Source organism: Aquila chrysaetos, chromosome 6 (assembly GCF_900496995.4).
Source record: "Aquila chrysaetos chrysaetos chromosome 6, bAquChr1.4, whole genome shotgun sequence".
Taxonomy (NCBI): Eukaryota; Metazoa; Chordata; class Aves; order Accipitriformes; family Accipitridae; genus Aquila; species Aquila chrysaetos.
Window position 1 is genome coordinate 49,506,003 of NC_044009.1, and position 12,745 is coordinate 49,518,747.

At 39.1% G+C, this 12,745-nt stretch overlaps 1 protein-coding gene across 14 annotated transcripts in view; it reads right to left on the minus strand.

Moving 5' to 3' along the window:
- GTDC1 (glycosyltransferase like domain containing 1) overlaps positions 1-12,745 on the minus strand; it is a 186,860-nt gene that overhangs the window by 77,069 nt on the left and 97,046 nt on the right. For 13 of the 14 annotated variants that reach the window (XR_003923803.2, XR_003923802.2, XR_003923800.2 and 10 more), the window contains one exon: positions 11,624-11,797. The exons of the other annotated variant lie outside the window; for it this stretch is intronic. Coding sequence is in view for 8 of the 13 variants with exons in the window: in XM_041124130.1 (XP_040980064.1) it covers positions 11,624-11,797 (174 nt within the window). In the remaining 5 variants the exon portion in view is untranslated. The remainder of the gene's footprint in view (positions 1-11,623; positions 11,798-12,745) is intronic. 14 annotated transcript variants of the gene reach the window in all.

Sequence of the window (12,745 nt, forward strand, 5' to 3'; positions counted from 1 at the left end):
AATCAAAGTGCTCAGAAAATGAGTTTACATTGTTCACTGCTGAAATACACAAATGTCAGAAAGTGACTGCGCATCAAAGCTTAGGCAAATCATCTGCTGCAAACAAACAGACTCCAATGCACATTGCAGCTTTAAACATTCCTCTGCAGCACAATGACTGAACAGGACTTATTGCTAGCCCAAATGAAGTGACGCTCGCAGAATAATAAGTCGCTAACGTATAGATGAGCCGAGAAGTTCAGCACCGAGTACCTCGGAAAAGAGCTCAGCTGCTTTCAGAACCAAAGATATACAGTTTTAAGGTCATAAATATTGGGCAACTTTATAGATATCATACAGGGTTTCACTAAAGGAAAAAAAAGAAAGATTTTTTTTTACCTGCTACTGCCTTTTTTATTATTATTTTTTATTATTTTTAATTTTTTTTTTTGAATAGGTTACCAGAAATCCTGACAGATAATCCCTCCTTTTATTGGCAACAAAAGGAAGACAGTTTAGGCACCCAAAAAGGGGTCAAATCTTCCCTCTTCCATATATAGTCACATAATTCAAGGTCGGTAATTTAAAATCAGATGGCAGATAACATAAGTGAACTCCGAAACCAAAAGACCTGCAATGAAGTTTGGGGAAGGACAGATAAAATTTCAGTCACAGAAAGGAATTACTGCATAAAAAGTTCTTCTTTCTGTGATTCATTTGCTTCTAGCACAGATTGAGGCAATTTTAGTATTAAACTACGCTACACAAGGATGAATATGAAAGAGCCATACAGACTCATCAAAATAGGAAAGTTAAAATAAACTCATTCTGACTCCAATGAGCTCAACAGCAGAATTTTATCCAAATGCTTCACTGAGCAAAAGTAAACTGAGGCAAAATCGAGAAGGATGCTTCCAAAGCCGCGATACTCAGACGTTTTGCCTGAAGACGGTTCTTGCCGAAGCACGTATCACCCACCGCTTTCCCCAAGCACTGTGGTTGTCAACCCTCGGTACCGCTTCAGTTTGCGTTGTCTTCTGAGGGATGCTCAGGCTACCACAAAACAACAAAGTCCAAGATTGATGCCCCAAGAACTCCAGTGTGGCAACGGAGAGGAGAGGAGGGACCAAACACACTGGCCGTGACGTGGCTTTCTTCATAAACACTAAAACGTCCAGATGATCCCAGTACATAGGTAGAGGCAAAAATATTCCCCTCGTTTTTTTTCCCTTCCCACCACGGTCATTATGAGTCTGGCTAATGAAAATTCCTTCTGATCCCAAATACGGTGAGAGGTTGAACGTATGAGCATGACATACCTTGCAGGACACCGCTCCTCTATGAAACATCTGATTAATGAAATACAAGATAAACCCTGTGCGCAGTACACAGAACAGACTGGTCTTTCGTTGTGTCTTTTATAGACACTAGAAATAAATGATCTTCACGGAGCAGTTCAGGTCTCAAGACTGAAGTCAGTATGTGACCATCTCATAGTCCATGTCTTTTCACCTTCATTTTGGGGATATCATCAATGCAAACATCTGCAACTGCCTGGCACTACTCCTATATTGTTTAACCAACAATTCTATGAATTTATCAAACTCCTCTTACATTTCAATAGTGTTTCAACAGTCATTTCAAAACTAAATGGCTCTCAGAAAAAAAAAAAAAGGCACCAAACAAAAACCAAAACAAACAACCTCCCTACACACCCTTTTTTTTCCGTTTCCCATCTGAGTCATTTAATAATGACCAATTTATACCTAGTGGATGTTATAAGGATTATCCTGGAACTTAAATAATTCCTCCTCTTTCATGGCTTTTATCCTCTGACTGTATTTATAAAGATTAACATATATCCCCTTCTCAACCTTTATTTTGCTAGGACAAGTGAACCATACTCTTTTAATCTGCTCTCATAATACAGATTCTCCTAATCACCCTAGCAGCAATTCTCTATACCTGTTTCACAGTTTAAATTAATCTTTCTTGAACATGGGTGACCAGAGCAACATAAAATTTTTCAGTCCTTTACGCAGACGCACCGATCTGTGCATTTAAAAAATATCTTTTCTATTGTGTATGAGAATCACATAAGCTTTTTTTCAATTGGTGTGGTGCAGCTATACTGCTGGTTGGTGCATCTGGAGCAGCAAGTTGACTACATGTCTGCATGTTCTTTACGTTCTGTGTTCACCTGCGTAGCCATGCAGACTAGTCCACCATTTAGCACACAAAAGTGACCAAGGGAAGGAAGATCTGCTTGCTTCTTTATTTAACATCTATGAGAAACATTAGCTGGAGATCAAAAATGCTTAGACTTTTTAAAGGACAACCTGGCTGTGAATAGTTTTGGGGTTTTTTTCTGAGAAGCAACATCATAGAAATGAAGACACGTAACCCCGCTGCCGAGCACCCATGATGAGTATTCTGGCAGAGACGGGGGGGAACATACCTAAAATCAAATCTATCCTGGAGAAATTAAATCAGTCTCTTCAGCTGGTGCAGAACCAGCACTAAGACACCTGTGGTTTCTAGACAGTAGCAAACTGAAAAGAGCTGACAAGGGAGGACAAGTGGAAAGATGAGGGCTCTGGCCTGACGGTGAGACATTACATACCATTAGGCCCACGGCTAGTTGGGCATTAACGAAAATAGAGACAACGTGGTCTGCTGATGAGTCCCAAGCTTATTAGGGGGCAGGAAATACATGAAGTAGGCCAAAGATGGACAAAGTCTTTAGTTTTCTGCAAGCCTGACACGAGGACTACACTTAGGAGTCATCCGATAGGAAACCAGCACAGTTTTATGAGGAATCCACTCTAAAATTAATCACAGGTTGGCTGAATCAACTTAATAGGCAATTCATTCTTCCTGGTTATTGTTAGTGCCTGTAACATTGCTTGAAAAGCAGACGGAACTTAATAATATCTTGTTATACAATATCGAAACCCCTTTGCTGCGAATACGGATTTCTCAACACGCAAAATGCCCCACCGCTAAAAAAGGTGATACAATCCAAAGATCTTTTCTCATACATACTTGAGGAAAAGTAGCTGGCAAAGTGTTCCTAGACTTGGCTCTCCCATAAGCTCTTCAGCTAGCATCCCTACTACTTGGTGCTCGTAAGCTCAAAACTCTGATGAACCCTCATTACTATTTAGACATGCATCTTTTCAATAGTAAAGCTGAACAGCTACCTTAAAAGCACTTCTGGTACGTTTACGTTGGGATTTTCATATTTTTATATGTATGCTATTTGAATTATTAAAGGGAAGAAGAGGAGGATTATTTCATTTGGGAGTCACAACTGAGCATGGGGAATGTCCAAAATATAAAATATTAAATATTTGCAAAAGCAAAAGCAAAAAAAGAAAAAAACCTAAACAGATTAAAAGACTCCTTGTGCAACAAAGAAATTATCGGTGATTTGGCAAAATTAAAAATCATTTAACTTCATCCCATTTGGTTATGTATAAATAAAACATCTGTATTAAGTTTTTCTTACACATTACATAAAGGTCATCTCCATAGGACTGGAGAGCTATGTTTCAAGTTTCCTCTTCAAACTTAAAACTGCAATTTTATGTATTCCATCATGTAATTTTGTTCTCTTATTCTTTATTCTCCGAAATTCCTACAGAACATCTTAGTATCTTCTCCACTGACACTTCCATCTAACGGTACCTCTCACTTCAACTTGAACTGGTTGTTGGCAATCTAGCACACAACAGTGCTCGAAGCAGATCCAACCCACTTAAAGTTTTAGTTTCAAATGTAATAACAATTTGCAAGGCTATCTATTCCACCATTCTTTTAAAAGGCCCCACTCTTTTGGGTTTTGGCTGTTTTGGGGTTTTTTCCCCCCAAACTAATATTGCATTCAAGACGAAGCATGGCTTTTTCTAAAGGTATTCCCATTCCCCCACGACCGGTAACAGAGAGTCCTTCACTCTCCTAAAAATGATTTCTGAAAACATTTTGTATTCTCAGTGAAGAATCTCTAAGAACTCTGATATTCCTTCCTATTCCTTATCTTTTCTGCAATTTTTAGCACATCACCTACTTTTTTTTCGATTATATTACAACAAGGAATGCCCGGAATATTTAAGCAAAAAGGTTCTGTCACTGCCTCATGTAGCAACTGAGAAATAATATGCCCAACATGACTGCTTCCCTCTCTGTTACAATTCTGTAAGCATGAAATCACTTTAAAGAAAAACAAAAAAATCCACCTCCACTTCCATGTAATATTCATGAATTTCATAATAAAAAATATGGAATTGTTCAAACGTTGAAGGGCGGTATTTTGAAATGCAAAATTCAGCAGGGACAGCCTTGTCTGTAAAAACCATCTTTCACACATGCGAAGGATTGAAGTCCGTACCTTCATATGGATTGGAACTGAACTGGACACGGCCGCATCACTCGATACCCAGCAGTTACTTTCGTGTGCCACGTCCTTCCACCCGTGTTACCGTTGTACTCACGCCGAGTGCCAAGCGCCCTCAGCTCCCATTGACTGCAGTGAAAATGAGGGTATTTAGCACTTTGCAGGATCCTACCATTAACCAATAGCCTTTGTCCACTTTGAATAGAAGGGGAACAAAAAAACCCAACCAACCAGCTTATAGTCTGCCACGACAATTTTAACCAATTAAATTCAAACTTCACTGATTCTTATTACAACAATTTGATGCAAACTCTGAAAGTATTTCATGTCTGAATCATCCTGTACGGGGACGATATTTAACATGATCCCAGCCTTGAGGAGAAAGACTCTGTTGTGAAAGGAAAAGAGAAAGAACAGACAGAGAACTGGGGTAGGAAGGCGGAGAAAGCCCAAAGCAGGGCTTGCATTTATTATGCTTGACGAAAGGTAACATAAAATCATACCAAATCGATGAAAACTTTCGCTATTGTGGAAACTGAAGTAAAAATGTATTATTGTTTTTATTCCAAGTATGGTTGAATTACTGTATTACAGATAGACTAATCCCAGGAGAATTAAAAGCGCCATCCATACCAGTTGCTGATGAAGGTGTCATTTTCATCTCCTCTCCCATGACATCCCTCAACTTCAAATGCCCACACTTATTACAGCAAGGTAGTCTATTCTCTTTACAAGTTGCAGAGACATTATGATGCATGGAAGTGCATAATAATCCAGTCCAGTCGTGACTCTACCACTGACTTCCCACATGAATATGCACGAATCAATTAAACCTCTGAATGCATCAATTTCCTTCTCGAGTAGTAATGATAATAATAATAATAATAGCTGCCCACTGTATAGGGCACAGCGTGTAATATTTTTAATGCCTGCTAATGAAATGTGCTATTAATTATTAGAATGTGGTTTGTTTTTGAAAGCCAAGTACCAGCATGTCTCAACGTTGTATTCAAAGTGACACAACTTGAACGTTTCTAAAAAACTGACTATGGGAAATGCTTACAAGTATTACGGCAAATCCTACTTAAAAATCAAATGGTATTTAAATCAGTATGAGAACTTTTAGATCTTCCCAGCTATACTGCAGAGAAATTTGCAGCTAAGGGGTTAATCAGATTAGATGGGAGTGGTTATAGGCGCGGTGCCACAGGTTTTGCCCTTTGTGGCTTCTCACATCCCAGACTTGGAAAATATGAGCTGTGATACTGAGAAAGGTAAGAAGCCAGCACAGCCCCATAGTGATAAATGAGTTTGCATCATCTGTCATTAGAACTTCCTGCCAACAGGGTCATTCCCTATTAAATTACCACTTGTCAATGTTTAAAATACTGATTGATAAATGACTGTGCCAAAACTGATAACACGACAGCTTTTATTTTCTAATATTCTTGGTTACCACATTCTGCTACTTCAAGATACAGCTATAGTAGGGTTTTTTTTCCAAGTACTTTAGTGAAAGACAATTTAATCTAATACAAAACTAACAGGTACTGTATAATGATTGGTCCTGATATACATTACATACTATTCTTCTTGCCAAAACAAACCTACTGGCGATTTAGCGATATGGGTAGATCCAAGTTTCACATTTCATCAAATGCTAGTAATCTGTTTTATCAATATAAACTGCATTTTAATGAAAAAATTCTTTTCTTCAGTACACTTCACTTTTAATGCCCCAGAGTATAATAATTCGTTCATGCTGTAGAACAAGAATGTTTTACAAGACCTTAACTCTCCAGAGAAATTTCTCTGTAAATACAAAATGCAAGTTTTATGGGAATGTGTTGTATGCAACATGAGCAGTACCCAACATAATAAAAAACTAGGTTGCACAGAGAATTCTGCTTAAGTATCCTGGTGAGCTATTGTGAGACTAAATGGTTATTATGATAGCGTTTAGCGAAATACCTATACGACAGATAAAAGAGAGTCAGTAAAACTATTTTTGCCCCTCAATAGATAAAAAGAAATTAGTTTTCAGAAAGTTTTGCAAAACGAATACATCCCAGCAGACTGTTCAGCTGGGCCCTCCTCTGGGAGGGCACTCTCAGTCTGCTGCCACTGGAGAATTTTGAGGATATTTTGGGGATAAAACAGGCGTGTTCTGCCTGGAAGACCAGGCTGGGGCAAGAGCTACTCGTCCACGATCCGGAAAGAGAATGGAGACTCTTCCATCACCCCCAACCTCCCCGGCGGCACACGACGCACGTGTGGAAGGAAGCACCACTGAATACGGATGCTTGAGGCACCCTTCATTCAACCACCCAAGCCCTTGCTGTAGGTGCAGCTACCTGCAGTTAGCCCTTAGCCCAGCGACGCAGAAGGTAACCGACCCGCTGCCGCAGACTCCAGAACTGAAAGACTCCCATTTTATGCCCCTTTTAAGCCATTACCGCTCTTTCCTCCCCATAGGTGCTGTGTCCCAGATCTCGAGAGCATCCCTCATGCTTGTTGCGTAACTCTTAGCGTGCCAACACCAACCCTCAAAACCTGCTTGCGGCAGGTGAGGAGCAAAGACATTCAGGGGAGTAATTTTCATCACCCAGTTCTTCAGCAGCAAGCCCCAAGGTAGGAGCAGTCTATTGGCATTTGCTAATTATGCTAAGTACCCATAACCCGTGATGGCAGGGAGGCTATGCCTACCAGAGAGAGCACGGCGCACCACGGAGATGCCTGAGCCACCACCAAAGGCGGTCGCTAGCCTCAGTACCAGAATCACTATCATTAGCATAGTACTCCACCTAAGCTAATCTATGCTATTTCACTGGAAGGCTAATTAGCCAAAAACTGCTCTTCTAAGGTATACTGCTTCCAGTATGCAAGACAGTTCACTAGAGCTCACTTGGGTACCGCTGCTGAGCATCTCTCTGTGCAACGTAGACACGTCCCCAGTGCCCATCTATAGCTTTGGGCTCTTGTGGATTCAAGCTTCTCCTTGCTTGGTGACATCTGTATTTTTCCAGCACAGCAAAGCTATTGTATAGCGTTAGGACTGCAGAGGAAGGGGGAGCCTCTTAGTTATCTAAACAGAGGTCTGAAAGTTCAGCCCTGCAAGCCTGGTCCAAGTGATGCAATTTTTTTTTTTAATTTCCCCAAAACAGGCTCCCCCACACGTGACAGTCACGTTCCTGTACAGGAGATACTGTCAGCGTCTTTTAAAAACTTCTGCTTTAGTCAGGAACTCCCTTAACTGGCCCTAAAGTACTCTCTAAATTGGTAAATTCTGCCTCTCTCACACTATAACTAAAAAAATAGAAAATCAAATGGTTGAAAATATCCTGCTAACTGTACTAAGTTATAGAAGCAAATGAAGAAACAACAGTCTAAAATCTTTAATTCAACTTCAAAATGTGTTAATGCAGATAGTACAAGATACTCACTAGCAAGTTCCACTTAAAAGAAGCTATTTTTATTTTCTGCTGTAATCCTCATCCTCTCATGTTTCTTTTATGTTATTCCACCTTAGTCCAATGTGCATTTTGAGCTCTTAGGAATGTTACTTCATTCTTGCTTATAAAAACATCTTCCTTTTCTACCACATCGTGATAGTAATAAAGATATATTACAATCAGAGGAATAGTAATAACCGAAATCTATATTACGATTTTCGTTGAAATGAATTCCAAGGAGTACCTAATCTGACCCCACTTTGCCAACTGCCACAGACAGTATGGATGCAGACGGACCAAAAGAATTTGTACACAATATCAACAAGACCGTGCAGAGGGGCTCCAGCGGGGTCTGCTGGCATATGGAGATGCGAGTACCAAAGCCAACATCGGTAGAAGGGGGATTTTCTTCCCGAACCATAGTTTTGCAGTGCAAAAGTGGAAACAGACTATATCAAAAGAGAGTCTATTGATTGTATAGAAAGTCACATTTAGGATTTTGTTTACATTACAATAGAAAATATACTGAAATTAAGCCAATGACAATATAAGTCTGAGTTACAATGTATTTAATTCACTGTGTTATAAACCCCCAGTCTGATACGCAGCACATATGGCACGTAAGATCAGCTACTGGTCTACATCCCTTGCAATACCTATGCACTATGAAGTGACAGCCTTAACTTGGAGGAGTTTTTTGTCTCCAAGCTTAGAAGTACTCGGTAGAAATTATGTATTTCTACATAATATACTTCATCAGAATGTATGAAGAGGAGAATTCCAAGTCAGAAATGACAGAGGGTGAGTATATACAGAGTAGCTGTAGCACCACGGGATGCAATATGGAAGCTAGTCGTCAGAACCAGAAAACAGGAGGATTAGGTCAGTAAATTTCTTACTCTGCTAAATCCTCAAATCCTTTCATCTCTTCTCATTGTCAGATAAGGACCACAGTCTGGTTGCTTGCTCTGGGAACACCAATATGTGCCCTTAAGACAAATATTTATTAAAAAGTAGAATCTTTATAAAAAAGCATCGATAACTTCCTCTCGAAAGTAGAAAAGCAGTGATTAGATGCCCATCTGAAATATTTAAATACACATTACACACACGTATAATGGTACCTCTAATAGTATTCACAAGCATGTCCTAGGTATCCTTCATCATTGTACCTTCACTCTTAAGGGATCAGTTACTACGCTGCTTGTGCTCGTTTGTGTACCCATCACCTACAGTAATTACATTAAAAGGTAGATATGTTACAGGATTAACTCCTGTGACATGCTCCTTCATTACACTGGTTTTGATCGAGGGTCAGATATATTTTATTTTGCCCTACAATTGCAATATTAATCTAGAATAATCTTAAAAAGATCGCCATCACATGCACGAGGATAATTTTGTAGATCACCTCTCTCCCAAATCCAAACGAAGATTATGTTTCAGACACAAACACACCCTGAGACACTCACACACAAAATAAAAGAGGTCAAAGAAAAAAAAAAAATCACCCTGGTTGTTTCGCCTTCAGAATTTTTAAATATTTTCCCAACATCTCAGCAAAATTATGCATTTTAAAAAGACTGCAGGCACTGAAATGATTGTCAGTCATGCAAATAATCACTTACTTACACTGTATGAGTTTGGTTTGGATAAAGCAAATTACCATTTGAAAATAACTTGAAAAACACTCTGGGCTAAGAGCTTGCTTTATAAATTTTAGCTTGGCCACAATTTTTCTTAACCTTTTTCTCCTCAATCTCCATTCAGTCACTATACTAATACAGTCTACATTAAAAAACAGCATTCAATTGCCACAGGTGCATTCAACATTATTTAAAACACGATCTTGTAAAGAAATAGTAAATATTGGCTGCAGCTGAAAGCCAAAACCCAAAGAACTTCAGAGTTACACAGAAGCAGTCCTTTCTTCGGCTTTTTTTTTCCTGTGATGATATTGGGCTTTGTCTAAAAAACCCAGATCTTACATCTAGGGTTGGTTATTGAATAAAATACATATTAGAAATAATAGAGCTGATTTAATCTGTGGTTCTAATTACTCTGCTGAGAAAGTTTTACAGTCACACTGTTGTTTATGAACATCTTAATTTTGTCCATCTCTGCTGAAAATAGCTTTCTGATATAATTTCAAGTGCAACAACCACAATGAAAACGTGAAAGGTGTCCTGCTTTGTGAGGAAAGATTTAATGCAAGAGCAGGACACTAAGAAGAGCACACAGAAAGATGTGAGATCTTCCTACTTTACCAGTTTGGGTAGCAGTCTAATGATTCTACCCACCTAATCACCTTCCGCTTTGGACAAACGATGACTGTGTGTATGACTTCAGACTAATTTGTCAGGTCTCGGTTGACCCCATCTGCCAGGGCTGCCAAATCCAAAAGAGCCGATTTAATATAGGACACAGGCTTATCACAACTTCATCTCCAAAACTAGGCTTGGGCCACATAACTTCCTAAGGTATGCCAAAAAACCACGAGACCCTTTTAAGATGGCTCGGTGACAAATATGCTGAGCATTCACAGCATTCCCTCACTCTTTAAAAACATGGTCTCTAAGAAGCAATGTGCGATCCTCAAAGATATATGGGTACTGATCTCCACTGCCATCCAGGCAGCCAAGTCCCTCAGGAACACTGGAGGATTTTAACCCACTTGCCAAAAACATAGGTTTAAAGACTTAACTTTAGACATTGATTTCGAAACGATTTGAATCAGTGCTTTAGAATATAAAGTTTTCCAAGATACTGAAATGCAAACCTTGCAGCGTGAACATCAATAGAGTGCACGACCTCAGCTCCTGTACTAAAAATCTCTCTCCCCCAAACTACCACAAATGTATATTTAGCCTTTGAAACAACTGTAAGTACAAGCTGGTCAGGGACAAAGATGTCAAGTGTGGCCAGAACTTATTATCAGTTCAAAAGCCGGACTCTTTCCAAGTCATTATGGTGCTTTCCATCCTTATTTCAGCAAAAAAAATGTACCCAGCATCATGTTGGTTTTAAGAGTATAATCAAATTGCAGAATCATACTCTATTTAGTGCCTGTCCCATTGAAGCAAAGTTCCTGCTCGGTGGGAGGAGAGTCCCTTATAACAGGAAAAAACAATTGTGCCAGGTTTAATCAAAAGTGAAAAGGATCTAGCGAATGTTCCCTTTGAGCCACATAACCCACCACTAATTTCAAGACGGGCTCTGAAACGAGGGTAATAAAAAACGTCCTTCAGAGTAACCGAGGAAGACTGCAGAGCAACTACCGCCGCAGCTAATGCCAACATCTGCAAGTCTGCTCCCTGCTACTGGGATGCTTTTCGCCTACCTGGAAAGCAATAAAAGAAGAGGTAGGGGAGGGAGGAGGGAATAAAATCCCCCTGCAACACACCGAGGGAAATATAGCTCCTTGACTACAGGCTTATCACTTTTACTGTTCTCTAGCATTTCTTTCTCCTCCTTGACCTCCCCTGTACAAATATATACAGAGCTGAGGAGCTGGCAACTCCTTAAAGACTAAAACAAGTGGGAAATCACTAAAACAAGTGGGAAATCACTCATCCTGAACGATGCAAGTTTGTACGACACGCACTAAGGACAGGCTCGGCAGATCAGACGCTGCCTGAATAGCCTCTGATTATTGAAAAACATTTATCAATTAGGCGATTTTGCATATTATCAAACTCTTTCATTAACAATGCTTTAGCTGATTAGTTAGAACGTCACCATAAATAGAGAGTTTTGACAGGCTGGCAGCAATTTATGACGTGGAAAATGTACTGACCTGCTCACATCAGGAAACCTGACTGGAAAATAAAGAACTTGGCACTTCGGTCTGATTATTTTTTCCAAATCCTTAGGTCTGTGGTCAGGAATCAGCTTCATAAATTTTCCAATGGATGTAAGAAACGATTCCATATTAAAAGCAGAGTTGAACACCACAACATCAGCAACCAAACTGTAAAAAGCGGTTAAGGTTAATGAACGCACTGCTGCTGCAAAAGGAACAGAATTATTTTACATGCAGTGGAAATAAGATACATATTCTCATAAAAAAACAAAAGGTGCGAGTGGAATGCTAATTAAAATCAGCCTTTTCACGTGAATTAAGAGTAGCATATGTACCTTAATCAGAAATGTCTTGACTTCTGTCTATTCACTCTTTGAAATACTTTTAAACTTTTTTCTAAGTAAGTAATAAATTACTATTATTAATCTAAAGGAGCACATCCTATTCTATCTGTGGATTCAGATATTTTATTCATAAAATGGTAAGAATAGTATTACTGTCATTATCTCTTAAAAGCATTATAAACAGGTAAGGCCCACTGTAATATGACTTTTGTAGAAGTAAACTTGGAAGAAAATGAAAATTCCTTAGAAATATTCCTTTGTACTGAAGGACAACTTACCTTTGGTTAACCTACCTTCAACTGACCATGTGTGTGAGGTAGCAGGATACTAGAGAAATGGAATGTTATTTTAACCTATGCATACAGAATCCTGATTAAAAGGATATTCATCAAATATATGTATATATAAAATACATAGCATACAGCACCAAAAAAAGTTTGAAAAAAAATGGCATATTAATGCAATGTTGTGTTCTTTACTGCTGTGTTTTAAAATCAATAATTTTTGATCAATAATTTTAAGATGTAGTTAAATGATAATGTAGGTATTATCTCACCACTTAGAGCCAGCCTGGAGAAAATGAGAAGCTATCAAAAAAACCTGAAATATCTGGAAGTTTATCCTGGAAGTGCTGACACAATCTTAGCTACACTGGCAAACGCTCACCGCTAACGGAGGTAAGAAATGCTTTACGGCCAGTTGGTTTTCTCAATATGTTATATATCGTAATACAGACCTATGGGTCATAAGATACACCGAGGACACATGTTCA